Consider the following 24,053-nt stretch of genomic DNA (forward strand, 5'->3'; position numbering starts at 1 on the left):
CTGTTCATGTGTTTTTATTTGTTAGATTGTCGTGTTTTAATTTTTGGTCTATTTGTATGATGATCCATATCGAAGTATTTTCAAACAACGGATGGTTTGACTGTCAATTGTAGTGTTGTTTGTGGGAAGGGACAATTTTTATTAGGTGGTGTTGTGAGTGTTAGATGAATTTGGAAAAAACTCTTTTTTAGGTATTGTTACTGCAATTTCTTCGTTGTTGACAAAAGGTGATGGGGTTTGAATATCCTGTTATGTCAGATTTCAGGTTTCATTGAGCGTTTTTCTGTGTATATATAAATGTTGAAATAAAACTATTTTTACTTGTCCTATGATTAAAAATTGTATAATAGCTTAGATGTGTGGTGTCAGTGGTGAGTGGAGTTACTTTTAAGTAATCTTTGTGTACAGAGACAGTTGCAATTGCTGCACTTGAAATATCGTTAGCGCTATTGGAAATTATCATATGAGACCATTCAGGGTTCCACGCATAATCTGTTTGATCTGCTAATTTTGTTTCATTGTCTGAAGTTTGTGTTCATAATTTTTTTCTTGCTGTTGAGATTATATCTAAGTTGCGTTGAAAATTATCTAATATGAACCATCCTAGCTATCTTTGTAGATCAGCCTTAACTATTTGTGATAATTTATTATCGGTGAGTCTTTCACTATTTGAATCTTAAAATGGCGAGAAAACGTTGATTTCTTGTCTTACTGTTGCATATTGCGATGTTTGAGGGAGTGATACATAAAATTTATTGTTTGTTTCCACTATAGAAATATAACTATAAATGAAAAACTAAACGTCATTTGTGACAATTGAGTTTGCTTTTTGTGAAGTTTGAAAATGAATATTTTTTAATATTGAGTATCCTTCAATGTGAAATAAACAATATGGAGTAATAATGTTTGTTTGTTTTCTAGATTATCTCTTGACATAAGTGTTAGAGCGATAGTTGCAAAATCCAGGGGTTAGGTTTTCTTTTTCCTAAACGGTTAGTTCTTACAAATTTTGTGAGGTTATCCTAATCTTGGGGCATATAATGTCGAGTGTAGATAGCTTGGGGAGAGAGTATATCAATTCATTAGAATGATTTTGTACTTGCTCGGCGGCTAAGTTTTTTTAAACAAAAACTGATTTAATCTTACTTAAGGTTGTGACTTGTGATCAAGGGTTGGCGAATTGTAAGTCAACGCACAAGATTCAGGTATAATTAGAGCACAAGTAAGGTAGTTAGATACTTTTCTTGATCTTACTAGTTTTATGGTTGCTTAAGTTTGGGTCAAACACGAGGAGGGGCTCAATTGAACGATGGGTAACCGAAGTTCTTCACTGTTCATCTGAGTTAGAATGGTTAGTTGTTCAAAAAAAATCTATTAATCTTGGGTTGCTGATAAGGGGTGGAGAGTGAATCGCCGTTTGAGGTCGTTAGACATTTTTTACTAGGAAGTGGGGAGAAAAAATTTGTTTTGATTGATCCCAGGAAAGCCTTTAAGATCAAACATGTTTCAAACAACATAAAGTTTGGAATGAAGTTTAAAGTTCAAGACCCAGGGGTAACTTTGACGAATTTGTTTTAAAAATTTTCAGATTATTACAAAAAACAGGGACAGGCCTCAAAATTAGTTAAGTTTAAGTTTTAATGTTAGTGAAAGAGTATTAATGTTGAAAGGGTTGATTTAAAAATAAGGGACTCAAATGATATTAGTCTTGAAATGGTTATGTTTTAGATGGAGGAAAAAGGAAGCTGGGTTATGCAGAGATAAGGGTGTGAGTACTTGAGAAGCAAGTAACTTTTCATAATTTTTAAAATATCTTTAATCGAAATTACTAACTAATTTTTGTACATTTTTTCAATAAACTTTAATTTCAGAAAAGTTTTTAAGTTACTTCAGATTTGATGAAATGAACGAGACTTGTATTTTTTCTCGGTCGTTTTTATGTTAGATAAGATGGGTATACTTCATTGAGAACTATTTAGCATGGGTATGAATATTACTCATTGTTATAGTTTGCTATATTTTCTAACATTTTGTGGTGTATTTTGATCTTGTGGTGTATTTTGATCTCAAACTTGTTCGAGACTCTTTGTCGCACCAGATGCGTTTATGTCCGGGGTGGCTGACTCATAGAGTATTTTAAGATAAGGTACTTCGTCTATTCGTCATGCTATCTTTTTTCCCTGGATAGGTTCTGCAACTTCTTCGTCTAATATCTTTTTAATCTTTTATCTCCTAGTCTCGATAGATCTAGTTGTATACTGGTATTTGCGAGTAAGATATCAGAAATTATCTTGAAGGAGAACAACTTTCTTCTAAGTTATATGTATTTTGTTCTGCTGCTGAAACTATGAATAGTTTCCGCGTTAAAAATAATGGTAAATGTTAGTTATGGATCATGATTGGTTAAATACAAATATTTCATAGAGATAGTTTTATAATTAATATAATTGGATATAAATACTAGTTTTAAACTGGTTCCACTTTGATAAGCATTTTTTCAATAGATACCTTGCATGGAATTGTATGAAAATCTTCTTTTTGTATGGAATTGTATGAAAAAGTTTTTTTGTACGGAGCCAATTGTTAATTGATGTTTGAAAAAATAGAAAATTTGCTGCAATCTAATTTCAACTACATTTTTAGAAAACCTGCATCAAAAACTTGAGATATTGATTACATGTCTTTTTGTTCAAGAGGTGGCCGACAGAATGTTCAGAAGATGCCGGGTGTTCCTGGTGTGGGTATGGGTGTGGGGGGCAGTAGTGGCTCCAGCAGTGGCACGTATCCCACCCAGCCCCCCTCTTTCTCCGGACTCAACAGGAACAGTCAGTGAATATGTATTGCATCACGAAAATAACATTTTTGGTCAATTAGGAAACAGTTTTATGGAATTTTGCAAATTAATGTTATTTTTATCTTCCGTATGATTATCCATTAAGAAAACGCCTAAAAAAAGTTTTTGAGTTCAAAGATAGTTATCTCAACCTACAATAATTCAAACACATTATTGAACAAGGATCCGACCAGTCTTTAAAAAACTCCAATTTTTTTTCACTTTAGTGTAGTTTTTTATGCGTGGTGTGATGAAAGGATCTGACACAAAACTATAATTTAGACATATTCGACAGTCTTAGTAATATTGGCAAACTGGACATAAACTTTTGTGTAGATTACTTGACAATACAAAAAATCAGAAAAAAGTTTTAAAAAAATTGACAGAAAAATATCAAAATTAAAAAAAAAAACACTTTTTTTAGTTCTTTTTTGCAGAAAAAATTTTGATTTTTTTTGAAGTTTTTGTTTCCCAAAACGGAGCTAGGAACTCCAAATGCTAGTTTTGTTTACCTTCAACAAAATGTTTTAGGCATTAATAAGCTGTAGTTAGCCTGTTCGCTTGCTTTACCTGCTCGAACTTAGACGAAAAATCAAAAATTTCAAACCTATTTTTCTCGACACTGAAATTTTTTTTTGAAATTTCAAAACGTCGTCTCAACCACGACTGAAAGGGCCTTTTTGATTTATCACTCAACCCAGTCCGAAGATACCTACCTGATGTTGCGTGGAAAACAAAAAGAAAAAAAAACAGAACCGATTACAAAGTTCCTTCCGGTTTTCAATGGTCGGAACAAAAAACCTTTTTAACAAAACAAGAGGAAAAATCCCGCTGTACACTCGCGCTGATTCGCTTGAGTTTTTGTCAGTGAATCAGTTCGATGTTTTTTGTTCTAAAATACAGTTCCTGGACTGATTTTGAAACAAGAAAAACGGTTGTGGCTCGCTAAGGTGCCTTTGAGGGGGGGGGGGGGAATTTTTGCTTCTGTTGAAGCCTAAAAAAGACATTTCAGCTTTCTACTATTGAACTGATTTACTTATTTAAAACCGCGTTTTTACAAAAATCAATTGACTTCTATCTATAACTCGTGAAATAATTTACACTCTTTGCAAATCACTAGTTTTATTCAGTCGGATTGGTGATTTTTCATTTCCCAACTTTTGCTGCACAACATTTTTGGTGCAACGCGACTCACGAACGAACCAAAGACTAGAAACAAAGAGGAAAGTTAAAAATGTCATCACCTGCTAGTGACATGAGCAACGTGACGCTCACTCTTCCTGCTTTGAAGCGATCAAGAAGTGCTAACATCGGTGTCATTACCCGATCGGAAAATGCCGTCTCAGCAATCTTCGACAAAGAGGCATCTGCTCTAACTTACAAGGAAATTGGAACTCTCAAGGCCAATCTCACGATGTGCGAACGAAAGAAAAAGGAACTGGAAGAGCTTAATCAGCAAATTTCAAATTTTCTAAACGATGATGAAGATGCACTTGAAGTTGAGTTGGAGGAAGCTGAGAAAATCTACCTTCAAGTAGATTGTTTGATGGAAATGATCACAACTATGTTAGATGACCGAGGAAAATGTTCAACTGAATCGGTCAAAGATGACGACAGCGCAAGCGAAACCGGATCCTACAAATCCACTTCCCAACGTGGTGCTGGTCGAAAACAAGATACTTGCCTGAAGTTGCCGAAACTGAATTCGCCAACATTTAGCGGAAGGTATGATCAATGGCTACCTTTCTTAGATTCCTTTGATGGAGCAGTTCACTCAAATGCATCGCTGTCTGATGTTCAGAAACTGCAATACCTAAAGGGTGCCCTCAAGGATGAACCGTTTCGTTTGATATCCCACTTGCCTACTACAAACGCGAACTACTCAGTCGCAAGGGAACTTCTAAAGGATCGATATGCTGATGTCAAGATGATCTCACACGCTCACTTGGAAGCAATTTTTGAATTCACCCCAATGAAGCATGAGTCATCCGCTGCAATACGTCGCTTGATTAACACCTACACGGAAAACACGATGGCACTGACAGGACTTGGACTAAAAATTGATCAATGCGATTTGATCTGGGTTCACGTTTTGGCCAAGAAATTAGATCCTGAAACTAGAAGACAATGGGAACTTTCCTGCGCGGGAAGTGACATGCCAAAAATCAAGCAGATGAAGAAGTTCTTGGAGGAACGATCTCGCGCCCTAGAAGCTACGAAGGACCTCCAGTTACCTTCAATTCATAGAAAAAATCATCAAGGAAGTTCAGACCAATCTGGAAATTCTAAGAAAGATGACAAGGTACAGACATACCACACGAACTCTGCTAAGACGATCAGCTGCCCATGCTGCAGTGGTGATCACCGCGTGTATCAATGCACAAAATTTCAGGAAATGTCTATTTCCAATAGAAGACAAGAAGCCAAATCAAAGCGATTATGCTTCAATTGCCTGTCCCTTGGACACCAAAATCATGAGTGCAAGTCGAAGTCAACGTGCCAAACCTGTCGAAAGGGTCATCATACGTTACTTCACATCCATACAGACCCAAACAAGCAACCCGGACCTGAAAATAAGTTTACGGGTCATGGGGGTACTAGTACATGTGCCACTACCATACTGGGAACTGTACTAATTGAGGTGAAAACTGCAAATGGCGGTTATCACAATTGTCGAGCCTTACTGGACAGCGGATCTGAATGCAGTTTCGTTACAACCAGCTGTGCCAACCGACTCAAGCTACCAATCAAGAAATTGACTCTTCAACTAACTCGAGTTGGCGGAGGAGCAAAAACTGTGAAATCTGGTTCTGTCAATCTGGAAGCAAAGGATTCTCAGAATCAATCTCTACATATTGAAGCCTTCACTCTTCAAAAACTTTCTGGCTACCTGCCCAGAGAACAGGTGAATATACCGAACAGTTTGGATATCACACGTCTTAAGCTCTCGGACCCAGACTTTGACAAACCAAAGGAAATCGATATAATCCTAGGCTGTGATGTCTACAACGACATTGTTGGCTGCGAAAAGATTAAGCTTACAGACAAGCTTTATGCACGTGACACTATATTTGGTTGGATGATTAGCGGCAGAACACCCGGTCCTCCAACAACCTTCTTCAAGTCATTTCATGTGTCTATTGACGATAGTCTAAGGAAATTTTGGGAATTAGAAGAAATTCCCGATTTCAAAAAGACAACAACAGAAGAAGATCGATGTGAATCTCACTTTAAGGAAACAACCATACTACAAAATGGACGATTCACCGTGCAGCTGCCTTTCAAGCCCAATAGTCAACTTGGCGACAGTTTAGCACAAGCAAAACGCAGATTCAATTATCTCGAGCGACGACTGGAACAGAATCCAGAACTTAAAGATCGCTATACCGCATTCATAGACGAATTTCTCGATATGGGGCATATGGAGTACATACCGCCTGGAGAAATCGAAAAGCCAGTTGATAGCGTATATTATCTGCCACATCACTGCGTTTTCAAGGAAGATTCTACTACCACAAAGCTACGTGTAGTTTTCGACGGATCTGCAACAACATCAACCGGACAATCACTCAACGACACTTTGATGGTTGGTCCCACGGTACAAAACGACCTCTACTCGATAATCATGCGCTTCAGGTTCTACCCGATTGTTTTGTCAGCAGATATCGCAAAAATGTACCGACAAGTTGCTCTAGAGGACAAATCGAAGGATTTCCATCGCATACTTTGGAGATCAAATAAATCGGATGAAATCAAGCATCTCAGGATGACACGTGTTACATATGGAATAGCTTCGTCAGCGTTTCACTCAACAAGATGCCTCAATCAAGTAGCAAATCAATCTAAGAACCCAATGATCAAAGAAAGTCTCAAAAATTGTTTCTATGTAGACGACTTTCTTGGTGGCGCTAATGATAAGCATGAAGCAGAAAGACTCATCTCTGATTTATGCGAAGAGCTGAACTCTTATGAATTCCCTCTACGAAAATGGACTTCAAGCAATGCTAAAATAATTGAAGGATTGCCAGAACATCTCCGCGAAAAATCGGATGTGCTGGAACTTTTCTCTGACGAATACAAAATCAAGGCGCTAGGAGTCAGTTGGAAGCCCAATAAGGACATCTTTTGTTTTTCAACTGCCTTACCAGAGCTGAAACTGCTTACAAAGAGGACTATTCTGTCCACAATCTCAAAATTGTTTGATCCGATGGGATGGCTAGCTCCGTTCATCATCAATTTCAAATGTCTCATGCAACAACTATGGGTCCAAGGTTTTGATTGGGATTCTGAAGTCGATCAGAAAACCAAGGAAAAATGGTATAAGCTCACCGGAACATTGCCTCAACTACTGAAACTACGAATACCAAGATCTATGAGCTCACATCCAATAAAGGAGGTTCAACTTCACGTATTCTGTGATGCTTCCGAAAAAGCATATGCAGCCGCAATCTATGCAAGAATTACCAATGATGATGGCAAAACTTTTGCATATCTACTGACCTCCAAAACAAAGGTTGCTCCGGTCAAAGCAATCTCTGTTCCCAAATTAGAGCTCTGCGGTGCAAGTTTAGCTACCAAACTTCTTAAATCAGTTCATTCAATTATGAGGAAAACAAATCTCAAGATAACTTCACACGCCTGGACTGATTCAACAATTGTCTTGCAATGGCTTGCTCAACTTGCAAGAACGTGGAACACTTTTGTTGCAAACAGAGTTTCACAAATACAAGAGACCCTACCCAGAAGTGATTGGAAACACGTGCCAACAGCAGTAAATCCAGCTGATTTAGCCTCTCGTGGTGTATTAGCTGACACATTAATATGTTCCTCACTCTGGTGGAATGGACCAGATTGGCTGACCAAAGATGAAAGGCACTGGCCCAACCTACAACCATCTCTAGTTGAAGCACCTGAAAAACGAACCGTCAAAGCCAAGACTAATGCAGAAAGTGAACAAATTCGAACTGTTCTCGCAAATCATGCTCAAAACGAAGAAATGACGGATGGAATTTTTCGTTTAAAGAACTACAGCACTTGGAACAAGACAGTACGCATCTCATGCTATGTACTATCATTTGTTCAACATCTTAAGCATAGAGTATCGACAAACTATCGGAAGCGGCTCAGATCTAAGCGAACATCTGATGTACAACTTGAAGAAGATTGTCTTAGTCCTAAAAATAGAATTATGGCAAAAATGCTAATTCTTCGTTTAGACCAAGAAATACACTTCAAATCAGAGCTAAATTGTCTAAAGGTGAAAGGGGAGCTGAGTAAAACATCGAAACTACTCAATCTTAGTCCGTTTTTCGACAAGGATTACGATCTACTAAGAGTTGGAGGCAGACTTTCACAATCGAACTACCCAACAGACAAGAAGTTTCCAATACTCGTTTCAAAAAAATCGGATTTAGTATCCCTACTTATACGCAAATATCATGAAGATACTCTTCATGGCGGGGGGCAATTAGTACTGAACACAATGAGAGAGGAATTTTGGATAATCGGAGGCCGTGATCTAGTTCGACAGTTCATTAGAAGATGCATGAGATGTGTCCGATTTAGTCAGCAACCTACTTCTCAATTCATGGCTGATCTTCCTACAGAAAGAATAACACCCGCAAAACCATTTGCTCAATGTGGAATAGACTTTGCTGGTCCCTTTGAAATTAAGGAAGCAGAGGTCTCAAAAATTTATGTTGCCGTCTTTGTTTGTCTCGCGACAAAAGCTATCCATTTGGAAATGGTTACTCGTCTAACCAAAGAAGCATGCATCCTTTCATTGAAACGATTTACTGCACGCCGTGGCAAACCTGAGAAGATCTTAAGTGACAATGGAAGCAATTTTATCGGGGCTCGAAATGATCTGATCAAAATCAAGGAACTGCTCGACAAAAATGGAACGGACAAATCAGTTGTTAGTTTCGTCAATAGCCAAGGAACTGAATGGGTCACCATCCCTCCTCGTGCTCCTCACTTCGGAGGACTCTGGGAAGCAGCTGTAAAAAGTATGAAGAGACATATGCGAAAAGTTATAGGACTGCAACGTCTCAGTTTTGAAGAATTTCTTACAATTCTCAATCAAATTGAAGCTGTCTTAAATTCACGACCATTGTATCCAATGTCAAGTGATCCTAACGACCCAACTCCGCTGACACCCGCTCATTTTTTGATAGGGGAGTCATTGCTAACTCTTCCCTCTGCGGACATCCAAGTTTCAACCAATGTACGATATCGACTTTTACAGAATATGATCAAGGATTTCTGGAAAGTTTGGAAAAGGGATTATCTCATAACGCTACAAATACGGAAGAAATGGTTCACGGATGGCCCAGAATTTAAAGTTGGCAACCTAGTCCTACTTGCCGAAGACAATGAACGACCGCTAGAATGGAAAACTGGACGAATCATAGAAGTTTATCCTGGAAATGACTCAATTGTTCGAGTGGTAAAAGTGAAGACCACAACTGGTGAATACGTACGCCCAGTCGCGAAGCTGCGGAAGCTACCAGTATAGCAACCAAGTCATATCCAATGTGCAGTTCATTTAAAACAAGAACTTTATAGTGCTAAAAAAATCGAAAAATATCAAAAATGTGCAGTTTTCAAATTTTAAGAAGTAGTACCCCCATGACCCTTTTGAGAGTAGGAACCTAAATTACCCCCTATGCAATGCATTATGGTCTGAATCGTTCATATTGACCACTTTCATGTAAATTCCCAATGTTGTATGTTCATAAAAGTCGAAAATGATGTAAATTTTCATCAATTTTTGTGCTAAATCGTGCATTAAAATTCGTATGAGGTTGTACCCTCATGACCCAAAATAAAATTATTGTCTGAAAACAGCTAGGATACGCCTACACTACTGTCTTGAATGTAACAATAGGCTCTCTGATCACGTCAACTGTTAAATTGTTATATTTGCCTTTAAATTATATTCAAAGATGTCGTATTGTAATGATTTACAACCATTAATTCGCATAAAATGTTTTTTCTAAGTACACAAACTTTCGCTCATGACTCGTACCGTTAATACTTCACTTGTATACTCCTTACTTATGGTGCAGTCACATTTAGTTCATTTATTGAATAACTGTTAACATATTTACCGTTGAACAGTCATTCGCTGTCATCTGGTCCTCTTCGCTTGTTGACCCTGCAGTGTTGCTGGCAGCGCTTCCACGCAGATGCTATCAAGGAAAGTCTAGTTTGCATCTCCGCATAGTACATACAGCAGACCCTATCTTCGTCGCAGATAGTCAGAACTGCATGGCACCACGCATATGGAAGATACAAACTTTTCCCCTCCTCAAGAACACCATAGTGGATCAGTTTCTTCTGCCGAGGACCAAGGTTCCTCAGATACTTAGCAGCATCAGTGAACCCCATCTCCGAATCATTGCTACCGGCCAGGCGCTCAAGTTCACCAGAGAGATTAACTTCAGATGTCATCAGCCACAACTTTCGGCCCCCCAGAAGACACAAAACAGCATCATCTTCCTCCTCCAAGTCTTGATGGAAAGTCCGGAAGGACGAGGACTCTACAAAAATACCTTGGAGAAGAGAAGAAAAGACCTGCTTTGGCCATCTGGTCTGACCTCCAGACATGACGCCAATAACACCCTTAGCTGTCACACTAGGAGTCTCTCGACAGTTAACTCCAACCTCCCAGCCAGTGAACAATGACCCTTCTACGTTGAGGTCACTGATACGTTTAAGACCTCTAAGTTGCTTCTAAAACAAAACAAACAATTGATGCACACCCGCTATACTCTACTACTATGATACAATGGAATAAATGCTACTCACAGTCTCAGCTTTCGGAAACCGCAGAACTGCCCTATCCACGATTGCAGCTTCCTTCCTTGAAGACTGGATCTCATCCAACGACTTTACAGGAATCGGAGTGAAACCCAGATCTCCTCTGGTCACTGCATCGAAGAAACCCTGCAGGTCCTCCCGGTCGACAGCGCCCCGCCTACTGGACCTTCGCACCTCGCCATGTGGAGGCAGACGTGGTGCTCTGCCCGACTCCGCCCTGCTCTTTCTCTCCTTTGTCTCGTGCACTGTGAATGGATAGTCGTACCCAGACATAACAACGATCTGAAAATTGAAGATACTTCAAGGGAGGCGGAATGTTGAAGCCTAAAAAAGACATTTCAGCTTTCTACTATTGAACTGATTTACTTATTTAAAACCGCGTTTTTACAAAAATCAATTGACTTCTATCTATAACTCGTGAAATAATTTACACTCTTTGCAAATCACTAGTTTTATTCAGTCGGATTGGTGATTTTTCATTTCCCAACTTTTGCTGCACAACAGCTTCAATCCTTTCAAAAAAGCCCAAGAAATGTTTAGTTGTCTTTTTTCTACAAACATTTGCCTGCGGTGCAGAAAATTTTGTCCAAATCGAGTATTTATGGGCTTTTAGAGAACTTGGAAAAAAATTGGACAACGTTAGCAAAAAAATCCTGAAATTTTTGGAATAGCTTTGAAAACTCGCTCCCCCTTCTGGGCAAAACTTTAAATCCGCCCCTGCCATGAGCTCTAATGGCTTGAACAGAACACTTAGTGCCGCGCAAAGCGTGAAATCTTCAGAATGATCGACTAGAAAAAAAGTTTGAAAAGATGAAATTGTATCGGCTAGCGTAAACTTGATAACTTCAAGTGATCTCAGCAATACAGGACATTTTTAATAACCCCCCTTTGTTTTGTACCTAGTACTGAAGTGGCAGCCCTTTTTTGAAATAATTGAACGGTTAAGAATATGAGAAGTTTTTGCCCAGTAATGAACTAAACAGATTCGAAATCCAAAACAGCAATTTTAATCCTTTTAAACTATAACTCTTAGAACTGATTTTATGAGAACTTAATGGATCTCTTTAGCTATATTCACCCCTCAGGTAGCTAGTAACGAGTATCCCACCAAAAAAAAAGAATCAGCAGTTGAGCTTATCAGAATTTTATGCCTTCCCCAGGAACTCGACCCTCTCAACATCCAAGGGCTTCTCTTTTGGAGCTTTTTTAAGGCCTCCATTTTTTGCCGACCTGTCCTAAAATTCTTTAAGGTGCCTTTGGCGCTAAATATACTAATTTTGAGGGGGAACAATTGTTGGTTCAAACCTTTTAAAAAAAGCCCAAGAATACTTTTGTTGGCCCATTCCTACGAACATTTGTCTGCGGTGCAGAAAAATTTGTGCGAATCGAGTATTTGTGGGCTTTTAGAGAGCTTAGAAAAAAATTGGACCATGTAAGCAAAAAAAAGTCCTGAAATTTTTGGAATCGTTTTTTGAAAACTCGCTCCCCCTCCTCGAAAAAATCGTAAGCCCGCCCCTGCCATGAGCTCTAATGGCCTGAACAGAACTTTTATTGTCACGCAAAGTGTGAAATGTGTAGAAAAAACTGCGGTTTTCATGTTTTTTGTGTCTGATCATTTTAATATGTCACAGTAATGAATTTTGTTACCATTTTCAAATTAAAACTTTTATCCTAGTAGAGCTTTATGCTATTCGATACACCGCCAATAAAAACGTGTACAATAAGTTTTCATTTACAGAGTCTAGGAAATAAACGCTTATCAAACATTTACCATAAAAGGAAACTGCATAATGAACATTTTTTAATCAGATCTTTTTTCAAAACAATCTTGAATTAGTTTAAAACTCAAATAACACAAATTTTTAGTACATGAGAGCAACTTTAGCAACCAAAAAAAATCATTTGAAAACTAATTCACTTTCTTTTATGAAAACTGTGTGACATGCTTTTTTTATCGCAATATTAAGGTAGAGCAAAAATTTCAATTTTTTTGATTGCAATCTCACTTCTGACCTCGAACATTTCATCGGAAAAAATGTTTTTGCATGCAAAAATTGTTTTTTTTTCTAAAACGTAGCCAGCAAACCCAAAAGTCACATGCAAGTGTTTTTGTGTAGGGACAAAAAGTAGTTTTTTATATCTTAAGATAAATTTGTATCTGTAAAAACATATGCAACTTCTTTCAACCACTAAAGTAGAAACCGTCTAGCCATATACAAAAAGTAACGTTTTCTGTATACAGATTTGTGTGAAGTCATAATTTACATGCCAAATCCACCACAAGCGCTTACATTATGGATTTTCATATGTTTTGAAAACTCTTGGTTAGTGTTTATGGACAAAACACAAAATTTCAAAGCAAAACTCGGAAACGTTTTTGTATTTTCCTTTATGGAAAAATGTTATCATACAATTTCATCACTACGACGCCAAACTATTTTCGATAGGCGCACTATTTGGTGTTTGTAAGTCTGGAATTCAGAGACAAGTCGTCTTTAAGCATGTTAAAATGGTGTTGTGGAGAATTGAATTAAAGAATAAAAGAAGAAGAAAGGGAGGGTCCTTGTTGCGCAATCCGCTCACAAGTCACAAAATACACAGTTTCACCAGTCACAATGATAGTATAAATAATTAGGTATACTGTTTTTATACAATTTTTGGATTCATAAATTTATGGCAACATTTTTTCTACTCAAAATCCCATAAACGAAAACAGAGCTTATTACAAAATCTGACTGCATCGGAAAAAAGCATATTTTATTGCGCAATTTTCATACAAGATTTTTTCTTCAATGAAATTGAGCGATAAACTTTTTTGTGAACCCGAGTTGTGTTACGCTGTTTTTGTTGAGTTGCTTGCTTGCTCTGTTTGTGAGTGTGATTTGCTGATCAACTACCTGTTCAGGTGTGAAGTGTGTTACGCTGTTTTTGTTGAGTTGCTTGCTTGCTCTGTTTGTGAGTGTGATTTGCTGATCAACTGCCTGTTCAAGTGTGAAGTGTGTTACGCTCTTTTTGTTGAGTTGCTTGCTTGCTCTGTTTGTGAGTGTGATTTGCTGATCAACTGCCTGTTCAGGTGTGAAGTGGGTTACGCTGTTTTTGTTGAGTTGCTTGCTTGCTCTGTTTGTGAGTGTGATTTGCTGATCAACTGCCTGTTCATTGTTTAGGTGTGAAGTGTGTTACGCTCTTTTTGTTGAGTTGCTTGCTTGCTCTGTTTGTGAGTGTGATTTGCTGATCAACTGCCTGTTCAGGTGTGAAGTGTGTTACGCTGTTTTTGTTGAGTTGCTTGCTTGCTCTGTTTGTGAATGTGATTTGCTGATCAACTGCCTGTTCAGGTGTGAAGTGTGTTACGCTGTTTTTGTTGAGTTGCTTGCTTGCTCTGTTTGTGAGTATGATTTGCTGATCGTTTGCCTGTTCAGGTGTGAAGTGTGTTACGCTGTTTTTGTTGAGTTGTTTGCTTGCTCTGTTTGTGAGTGTGATTTGATGATCAACTGCCTGTTCAGTTGTGAAGTGTGTTACGCTCTTTTTGTTGAGTTGCTTGCTTGCTCTGTTTGTGAGTGTGATTTGCTGATCAACTGCCTGTTCAGGTGTGAAGTGTCTTTCGCTGTTTTTGTTGAGTTGCTTGCTTGCTCTGTTTGTGAGTGTGATTTGCTGATCAACTGCCTGTTCAGGTGTGAAGTGTGTTACGCTCTTTTTGTTGAGTTGCTTGCTTGCTCTGTCTGTGAGTGTGATTTGCTGATCAACTGCCTGTTCAGGTGTGAAGTGTGTTACGCTGTTTTTGTTGAGTTGCTCGCTTGCTCTGTTTGTGAGTGTGATTTGCTGATCAACTGCCTGTTCATTGTTTAGGTGTGAAGTGTGTTACGCTCTTTTTGTTGAGTTGCTTGCTTACTCTGTTTGTGAGTGTGATTTGCTGATCAACTGCCTGTTCAGGTGTGAAGTGTGTTACGCTCTTTTTGTTGAGTTGCTTGCTTGCTCTGTTTGTGAGTGTGATTTGCTGATCAACTGCTTGTTCAGGTGTGAAGTGTGTTACGCTCTTTTTGTTGAGTTGCTTGCTTGCTCTGTTTGTGAGTGTGATTTGCTGATCAACTGCCTGTTCAGGTGTGAATTGCGTTACGCTGTTTTTGTTGAGTTGCTTGCTTGCTCTGTTTGTGAGTGTGATTTGCTGATCAACTGCCTGTTCAGGTGTGAAGCGTGTTACGCCCTTTTTGTTGAGTTGCTTGCTTGCTCTGTTTGTGAGTGTGATTTGCTGATCAACTGCCTGTTCAGGTGTGAAGTGTGTTACGCTGTTTTTGTTGAGTTGCTTGCTTGCTCTGTTTGTGAGTGTGATTTGCTGATCAACTGCCTGTTCAGGTGTGAAGTGTGTTACGCTCTTTTTGTTGAGTTGCTTGCTTGCTCTGTTTGTGAGTGTGATTTGCTGATCAACTGCCTGTTCAGGTGTGAAGTGTGTTACGCTGTTTTTGTTGAGTTGCTTGCTTGCTCTGTTTGTGCGTATGATTTGCTGATCAACTGCCTGTTCAGGTGTGAAGTGTGTTACGCCCTTTTTGTTGAGTTGCTTGCTTGCTCTGTTTGTGAGTGTGACTTGCTGATCAACTGCCTGTTCAGGTGTGAAGTGTGTTACGCTGTTTTTGTTGAGTTGCTTGCTTGCACTGTTTGTGAGTGTGATTTGCTGATCAACTGCCTGTTCAGGTGTGAAGTGTGTTACGCTCTTTTTGTTGAGTTGCTTGCTTGCTCTGTTTGTGAGTGTGATTTGCTGATCAACTGCCTGTTCAGGTGTGAAGTGTGTTACGCTGTTTTTGTTGAGTTGCTTGCTTGCTCTGTTTGTGAGTGTGATTTGCTGATCAACTGCCTGTTCAAGTGTGAAGTGTGTTACGCTCTTTTTGTTCAGTTGCTTGCTTGCTCTGTTCTGTTTGTGAGTGTGATTTGCAGATCAACTGCTTGTTCAGGTGTGAAGTGTGTTACGCTGTTTTTGTTGAGTTGTTTGCTTGCTCTGTTTGTGACGGTGATTTGATGATCAACTGCCTGTTCAGTTGTGAAGTGTGTTACGCTCTTTTTGTTGAGTTGCTTGCTTGCTCTGTTTGTGAGTGTGATTTGCTGATCAACTGCCTGTTCAGGTGTGAAGTGTGTTACGCTCTTTTTGTTGAGTTGCTTGCTTGCTCTGTTTGCGAGTGTGGTTTGCTGATCAACTGCCTGTTCAGGTGTGAAGTGTGTTACGCTCTTTTTGTTGATTTGCTTGCTTGCTCTGTTTGTGAGTGTGGTTTGCTGATCAACTGCCTGTTCAGGTGTGAAGTGTGTTACGCTCTTTTTGTTGATTTGCTTGCTTGCTCTGTTTTCGAATGTGATTTGTTGATCAACTGCCTGTTCAGGTGTGAAGTGCGTTACGCTGTTTTTGTTGAGTTGTTTGCTTGCTCTGTTTGTGAGTGTGATTTGATGATCAACTGCCTGTTCAGGTTTGAAGTGTGTTACGCTCTTTTTGTTGAGTTGCTTGCTTGCTCTGTTTGTGAGTGTGATTTGCTGATCAACTGCCTGTTCAGGTGTGAAGTGTGTTACGCTCTTTTTGTTGAGTTGCTTGCTTGCTCTGTTTGTGAGTGTGATTTGCAGATCAACTGCCTATTCAGGTGTGAAGTGTTTTACGCTGTTTTGTTGAGTTGCTTGCTTGCTCTGTTTGTGAGTGTGATTTGCTGATCAACTGCCTGTTCAGGTGTGAAGTGTGTTACGCTGTTTTTGTTGAGTTGCTTGCTTGCTCTGTTTGTGAATGTGATTTGCTGATCAACTGCCTGTTCAGGTGTGAAGTGTGTTACGCTGTTTTTGTTGAGTTGCTTGCTTGCTCTGTTTGTGAGTGTGATTTGCTGATCAACTGCCTGTTCAGGTGTGAAGTGTGTTACGCTGTTTTTGTTGAGTTGCTTGCTTGCTCTGTTTGTGAGTGTGATTTGCTGATCAACTGCCTGTTCAGGTGTGAAGTGTGTTACGCTGTTTTTGTTGAGTTGCTTGCTTGCTCTGTTTGTGAGTGTGATTTGCTGATCAACTGCCTATTCAGGTGTGAAGTGTGTTACGCTGTTTTTGTTGAGTTCCTTGCTTGCTCTGTTTGTGAGTGTGATTTGCTGATCAACTGCCTGTTCAGGTGTGAAGTGTGTTACGCTGTTTTTGTTGAGTTGCTTGCTTGCTCTGTTTGTGAATGTGATTTGCTGATCAACTGCCTGTTCAGGTGTGAAGTGTGTTACGCTGTTTTTGTTGAGTTGCTTGCCTGCTCTGTTTGTGAATGTGATTTGCTGATCAACTGCCTGTTCAAGTGTGAAGTGTGTTACGCTGTTTTTGTTGAGTTGCTTGCTTGCTCTGTTTGTGAGTGTGATTTGCTGATCAACTGCCTATTCAGGTGTGAAGTGTGTTACGCTGTTTTTGTTGAGTTGCTTGCTTGCTCTGTTTGTGAGTGTGATTTGCTGATCAACTGTCTGTTCAGGTGTGAAGTGTGTTACGCTGTTTTTGTTGAGTTGCTTGCTTGCTCTGTTTGTGAATGTGATTTGCTGATCATTTGCCTGTTCAGGTGTGAAGTGACTTACGCTCTTTTTGCTGAGTTGCTTGCTTGCTCTGTTTGTGAGTGTGATTTGCTGATCAACTGCCTGTTCAGGTGTGAAGTGTGTTACGCTGTTTTTGTTGAGTTGCTTGCTTGCTCTGTTTGTGAATGTGATTTGCTGATCAACTGCCTATTCAGGTGTGAAGTGTGTTACGCTGTTTTTGTTGAGTTGCTTGCTTGCTCTGTTTGTGAATGTGATTTGCTGATCAACTGCCTGTTCAGGTGTGAAGTGAGTTACGCTGTTCTTGTTGAGTTGCTTGCTTGCTCTGTTTGTGAGTGTGATTTGCTGATCAACTGCCTGTTCAGGTGTGAAGTGGGTTACGCTGTTTTTGTTGAGTTGCTTGCTTGCTCTGTTTGTGAATGTGATTTGCTGATCATTTGCCTGTTCAGGTGTGAAGTGACTTACGCTCTTTTTGACGAGTTGCTTGCTTGCTCTGTTTGTGAGTGTGATTTGCTGATCAACTGCCTGTTCAGGTGTGAAGTGTGTTACGCTGTTTTTGTTGAGTTGCTTGCTTGCTCTGTTTGTGAATGTGATTTGCTGATCAACTGCCTGTTCAAGTGTGAAGTGTGTTACGCTGTTTTTGTTGAGTTGCTTGCTTGCTCTGTTTGTGAATGTGATTTGCTGATCGTTTGCCTGTTCAGGTGTGAAGTGTGTTACGCTGTTTTTGTTGAGTTGCTTGCTTGCTCTGTTTGTGAATGTGATTTGCTGATCATTTGCCTGTTCAGGTGTGAAGTGACTTACGCTCTTTTTGCTGAGTTGCTTGCTTGCTCTGTTTGTGAGTGTGATTTGCTGATCAACTGCCTATTCAGGTGTGAAGTGTGTTACGCTGTTTTTGTTGAGTTGCTTGCTTGCTCTGTTTGTGAATGTGATTTGCTGATCAACTGCCTGTTCAGGTGTGAAGTGAGTTACGCTGTTTTTGTTGAGTTGCTTGCTTGCTCTGTTTGTGAGTGTGATTTGCTGACCAACTGCCTATTCAGGTGTGAAGTGTGTTACGCTGTTTTTGTTGAGTTGCTTGCTTGCTCTGTTTGTGAGTGTGATTTGCTGATCAACTGTCTGTTCAGGTGTGAAGTGTGTTACGCTGTTTTTGTTGAGTTGCTGGCTTGCTCTGTTTGTGAATGTGATTTGCTGATCATTTGCCTGTTCAGGTGTGAAGTGACTTACGCTCTTTTTGCTGAGTTGCTTGCTTGCTCTGTTTGTGAGTGTGATTTGCTGATCAACTGCCTGTTCAGGTGTGAAGTGTGTTACGCTGTTTTTGTTGAGTTGCTTGCTTGCTCTGTTTGTGAATGTGATTTGCTGATCAACTGCCTATTCAGGTGTGAAGTGTGTTACGCTGTTTTTGTTGAGTTGCTTGCTTGCTCTGTTTGTGAATGTGATTTGCTGATCAACTGCCTGTTCAGGTGTGAAGTGAGTTACGCTGTTCTTGTTGAGTTGCTTGCTTGCTCTGTTTGTGAGTGTGATTTGCTGATCAACTGCCTGTTCAGGTGTGAAGTGGGTTACGCTGTTTTTGTTGAGTTGCTTGCTTGCTCTGTTTGTGAATGTGATTTGCTGATCATTTGCCTGTTCAGGTGTGAAGTGACTTACGCTCTTTTTGACGAGTTGCTTGCTTGCTCTGTTTGTGAGTGTGATTTGCTGATCAACTGCCTGTTCAGGTGTGAAGTGTGTTACGCTGTTTTTGTTGAGTTGCTTGCTTGCTCTGTTTGTGAATGTGATTTGCTGATCAACTGCCTGTTCAAGTGTGAAGTGTGTTACGCTGTTTTTGTTGAGTTGCTTGCTTGCTCTGTTTGTGAATGTGATTTGCTGATCGTTTGCCTGTTCAGGTGTGAAGTGTGTTACGCTGTTTTTGTTGAGTTGCTTGCTTGCTCTGTTTGTGAATGTGATTTGCTGATCATTTGCCTGTTCAGGTGTGAAGTGACTTACGCTCTTTTTGCTGAGTTGCTTGCTTGCTCTGTTTGTGAGTGTGATTTGCTGATCAACTGCCTGTTCAGGTGTGAAGTGTGTTACGCTGTTTTTGTTGAGTTGCTTGCTTGCTCTGTTTGTGAATGTGATTTGCTGATCAACTGCCTGTTCAGGTGTGAAGTGTGTTACGCTGTTTTTGTTGAGTTGCTTGCTTGCTCTGTTTGTGAGTATGATTTGCTGATCGTTTGCCTGTTCAGGTGTGAAGTGTGTTACGCTGTTTTTGTTGAGTTGCTTGCTTGCTCTGTTTGTGAATGTGATTTGCTGATCATTTGCCTGTTCAGGTGTGAAGTGTGTTACGCTGTTTTTGTTGAGTTGCTTGCTGCTCTGTTTGTGAATGTGATTTGCTGATCAACTGCCTGTTCAGGTGTGAAGTGTGTTACGCTGTTTTTGTTGAGTTGCTTGCTTGCTCTGTTTGTGAGTATGATTTGCTGATCGTTTGCCTGTTCAGTTGTGAAGTGTGTTACGCTGTTTTTGTTGAGTTGCTTGCTTGCTCTGTTTGTGAATGTGATTTGCTGATCAACTGCCTGTTCAGGTGTGAAGTGTGTTACGCTGTTTTTGTTGAGTTGCTTGCTTGCTCTGTTTGTGAGTATGATTTGCTGATCGTTTGCCTGTTCAGGTGTGAAGTGTGTTACGCTGTTTTTGTTGAGTTGCTTGCTTGCTCTGTTTGTGAATGTGATTTGCTGATCAACTGCCTGTTCAGGTGTGAATCGTGTTACGCTGTTTTTGTTGAGTTGCTTGCTTGCTCTGTTTGTGAGTGTGATTTGCTGATCAACTGCCTATTCAGGTGTGAAGTGCGTTACGCTCTTTTTGTTGAGTTGCTTGCTTGCTCTGTTTGTGAGTGTGATTTGCTGATCAACTGCCTGTTCAGGTGTGAAGTGTGTTACGCTGTTTTTGTTGAGTTGCTTGCTTGCTCTGTTTGTGAATGTGATTTGCTGATCAACTGCCTGTTCAGGTGTGAAGTGCGTTACGCTCTTTTTGTTGAGTTGCTTGCTTGCTCTGTTTGTGAGTGTGATTTGCTGATCAACTGCCTATTCAGGTGTGAAGTGCGTTACGCTCTTTTTGTTGAGTTGCTTGCTTGCTCTGTTTGTGAGTGTGATTTGCTGATCAACTGCCTGTTCAGGTGTGAAGTGTGTTACGCTCTTTTTGTTGAGTTGCTTGCTTGCTCTGTTTGTGAATGTGATTTGCTGATCAACTGCCTGTTCAGGTGTGAATCGTGTTACGCTGTTTTTGTTGAGTTGCTTGCTTGCTCTGTTTGTGAGTGTGATTTGCTGATCAACTGCCTATTCAGGTGTGAAGTGCGTTACGCTCTTTTTGTTGAGTTGCTTGCTTGCTCTGTTTGTGAGTGTGATTTGCTGATCAACTGCCTGTTCAGGTGTGAAGTGTGTTACGCTCTTTTTGTTGAGTTGCTTGCTTGCTCTGTTTGTGAGTGTGATTTGCTGATCAACTGCCTATTCAGGTGTGAAGTGCGTTACGCTCTTTTTGTTGAGTTGCTTGCTTGCTCTGTTTGTGAGTGTGATTTGCTGATCAACTGCCTGTTCAGGTGTGAAGTGTGTTACGCTCTTTTTGTTGAGTTGCTTGCTTGCTCTGTTTGTGAGTCTGATTTGCTGATCAACTGCCTGTTCAGGTGTGAAGTGTGTTACGCTCTTTTTGTTGAGTTGCTTGCTTGCTCTGTTTGTGAGTGTGATTTGCTGATCAACTGCCTGTTCAGGTGTGAAGTGTGTTACGCTCTTTTTGTTGAGTTGCTTGCTTGCTCTGTTTGTGAGTCTGATTTGCTGATCAACTGCCTGTTCAGGTGTGAAGTGCGTTACGCTCTTTTTGTTGAGTTGCTTGCTTGCTCTGTTTGTGAGTGTGATTTGCTGATCAACTGCCTATTCAGGTGTGAAGTGCGTTACGCTCTTTTTGTTGAGTTGCTTGCTTGCTCTGTTTGTGAGTGTGATTTGCTGATCAACTGCCTGTTCAGGTGTGAAGTGTGTTACGCTCTTTTTGTTGAGTTGCTTGCTTGCTCTGTTTGTGAGTCTGATTTGCTGATCAACTGCCTGTTCAGGTGTGAAGTGTGTTACGCTGTTTTTGTTGAGTTGCTTGCTTGCTCTGTTTGTGAATGTGATTTGCTGATCAACTGCCTGTTCAGGTGTGAAGTGTGTTACGCTGTTTTTGTTGAGTTGCTTGCTTGCTCTGTTTGTGAGTATGATTTGCTGATCGTTTGCCTGTTCAGGTGTGAAGTGTGTTACGCTGTTTTTGTTGAGTTGCTTGCTTGCTCTGTTTGTGAATGTGATTTGCTGATCAACTGCCTGTTCAGGTGTGAATCGTGTTACGCTGTTTTTGTTGAGTTGCTTGCTTGCTCTGTTTGTGAGTGTGATTTGCTGATCAACTGCCTATTCAGGTGTGAAGTGCGTTACGCTCTTTTTGTTGAGTTGCTTGCTTGCTCTGTTTGTGAGTGTGATTTGCTGATCAACTGCCTGTTCAGGTGTGAAGTGTGTTACGCTGTTTTTGTTGAGTTGCTTGCTTGCTCTGTTTGTGAATGTGATTTGCTGATCAACTGCCTGTTCAGGTGTGAAGTGTGTTACGCTCTTTTTGTTGAGTTGCTTGCTTGCTCTGTTTGTGAGTCTGATTTGCTGATCAACTGCCTGTTCAGGTGTGAAGTGTGTTACGCTGTTTTTGCTGAGTTGCTTGCTTGCTCTGTTTGTGAGTGTGATTTGCTGATCAACTGCCTGTTCAGGTGTGAAGTGTGTGCGCGTGGGGAGTATGCAGAGTGAGTCCTACATAGACCCAGTGGCAGGTGCACAGCCCCCCTTCACCCACAGACTGCAGGAACTGGTGGGTCTGGAGGGGGAGACGATCAAGTACGAGAGACAGAGGCGTCTGGGAAGGAGGAGGATCAAACTCGAGTGATCCAAAAGGGGGATGTGGGTGCGTGTTTAATTGTAAATGCAGCAAACATGCAACTACACGCCACACTTGGAATTCAAGCGAGACATCGATTGCATATACACGCATTACAACTTTCTTTCTCGGAAACCTCAGGAAAACCTAGAAAGCTTGCGGATGCCGAAGCAATTAGTTTTTTACACCAATTAGCCAAAAAAAACTATTTTAAACGATTGTTTTGTTGAGTTGTTTATGGTGGTTGTCTCAAATTAAGATGTTAACTTTTTCAATTCATCTGATTAACAGCTTAAGACAAAAATAGCGAATTGGTTGTTGAATGCCCTGTATTATTTTGTTCTCAAACTGTTCTCAAACAGTGAAGCTTTTGAAACAGTTTTATTGAGTTTTTCCCGCTAACCGAAACGCTATTATCCTCGGTCTAACTTCGTCGACATCTTTTCATTTGTTTCTCAGTCTTGTTTTGATGGCACAGCTTTTAGAAGAACAAAAACACACAGCGCTTTGTCGCAATTATCACTATTGAGTTATAACCTATGTGGTTAACTCCTAGAGTAATTTCGGATAGGGTACACCGTCTGCTCGTCACGCTATCTTATTTTCGGCCGGATAGATTCGTGCAACTTCTTAGTCTAATACCGATCCTAATCTTACTCTTATATCTACTAGTCTCAGGGTGTTTAACTAGTCTCTGCTAGGCTCAATAGATCTAGAGTATACTGGCTTATTGCAACTGCTGAAGTTCTCTTGGAGAGGCAACTAATTTCTAAGTTAAATTCAGATCTCTCTGGTGCTGAAATTACAAGTAACTTCAGCACTTACAAATAAGTGGGTTGTTACTTAGATGGATTATGATTTGTTAATATTAAATATTTTACAGTGGTAAAATATCCAATTTATCCAATTATAAAATGTAGTTTAGATCAGGTTCCACCCATTCTGGTTTTACAGAGTTTTTTAGAATCATCTTTCTGCAATCCAAAGGATGGATGACAAACGTTGGTATTTGGCGAACATCATATTCTTATCCAGTTCCTGTTGTTAAAGAAGTTCCAGGACGCTGGAGTTAGGAACATCAATCGTTGTGTCGTCTTGTGACAACGACTGTGTTCCCCAATGAAATCAATCTGATTTCAAAATTGTTTGCTATGACGGGTTTTTCTGTATTATGTAGAGAACTTGTTTTGTGTTCAACCTCGTCTGGGAATGGAGTGGAGATCGTGCGTGGAAGGAAAGCCTCGTAACTCGGATCTGCACGTATACTTGAACATCGAGGTGGTCATTGGTCTAGTTCAATGAAGTCCTTTTCTGCGAAGTCAAAACGTACTCTAAATCCTTTGAAATGTGATTGTGGACGGCATATCGGTTATGTTGGCCATTCTTGTTCGAGTGTGATGGAATCATTTTGTCTATGGATGTTCGTCTTTGCTGTTCTGTGTTGATCTATATACTGTAAGGTATGATTTACATTTTATAAAATTATATTAGTTCGGTTTTTTAATTATGAATTTAGTTAGTTGTTTTCAGAAAAGCATTTTGTTTTAGTTCGGTTATTTTGAAGAGTTACTCACCCTTGAGTACCTCTTATTAAAAATAGAAGTGTGGTCACAAAGCGTGAATGTAGCGCGGTGGGTTATCCGACTATAGAGCATGCTCAGGATGTCCTCTCTGGTGGGTTAGGCCAGGAGTGATTTCGTGCTGTTTATTTGAGAGGTCCTGTTATGTGATAACGTTTTATGTTGGGTTTATGTTGGTCTTTCTTATGTTTCTTTGGTTGTGTCCTTTTTTCAAAAATCAAATTGTTTTTGGTATGGGTTTGTCTTGCGACTTTTTTGTGTTTTATTATTTCTTTCTTAGACTTTATAATAGTCTTTAAAAGAATAAGTTATCCAGTTTTAAACTGGGTTAATCCGGTTTGGGTACCGTTGGTTTTCTTTTCTTAGCCATGGTGTTATTTTATGATTTGTGGTGTTTAGTAAGCTGCGTAGGTT

At 39.9% G+C, this 24,053-nt stretch overlaps 1 protein-coding gene across 1 annotated transcript in view; it reads left to right on the plus strand.

Moving 5' to 3' along the window:
- LOC134853202 (homeobox protein 5-like) overlaps positions 1 to 22,312 on the plus strand; it is a 75,558-nt gene extending 53,246 nt beyond the window's left edge. The window contains exons 7-8 of the mRNA XM_063869161.1: positions 2,695 to 2,825; positions 21,896 to 22,312. Coding sequence (XP_063725231.1) covers positions 2,695 to 2,825; positions 21,896 to 22,068 — 304 coding nt within the window. The 3' untranslated portion in view covers positions 22,069 to 22,312. The remainder of the gene's footprint in view (positions 1 to 2,694; positions 2,826 to 21,895) is intronic.
- The last annotated feature ends 1,741 nt before the right edge of the window (positions 22,313 to 24,053 follow it).

The sequence above is a fragment of the Symsagittifera roscoffensis genome, chromosome 8 (assembly GCF_963678635.1).
Source record: "Symsagittifera roscoffensis chromosome 8, txSymRosc1.1, whole genome shotgun sequence".
Lineage (NCBI taxonomy): Eukaryota > Metazoa > Xenacoelomorpha > Acoela > Convolutidae > Symsagittifera > Symsagittifera roscoffensis.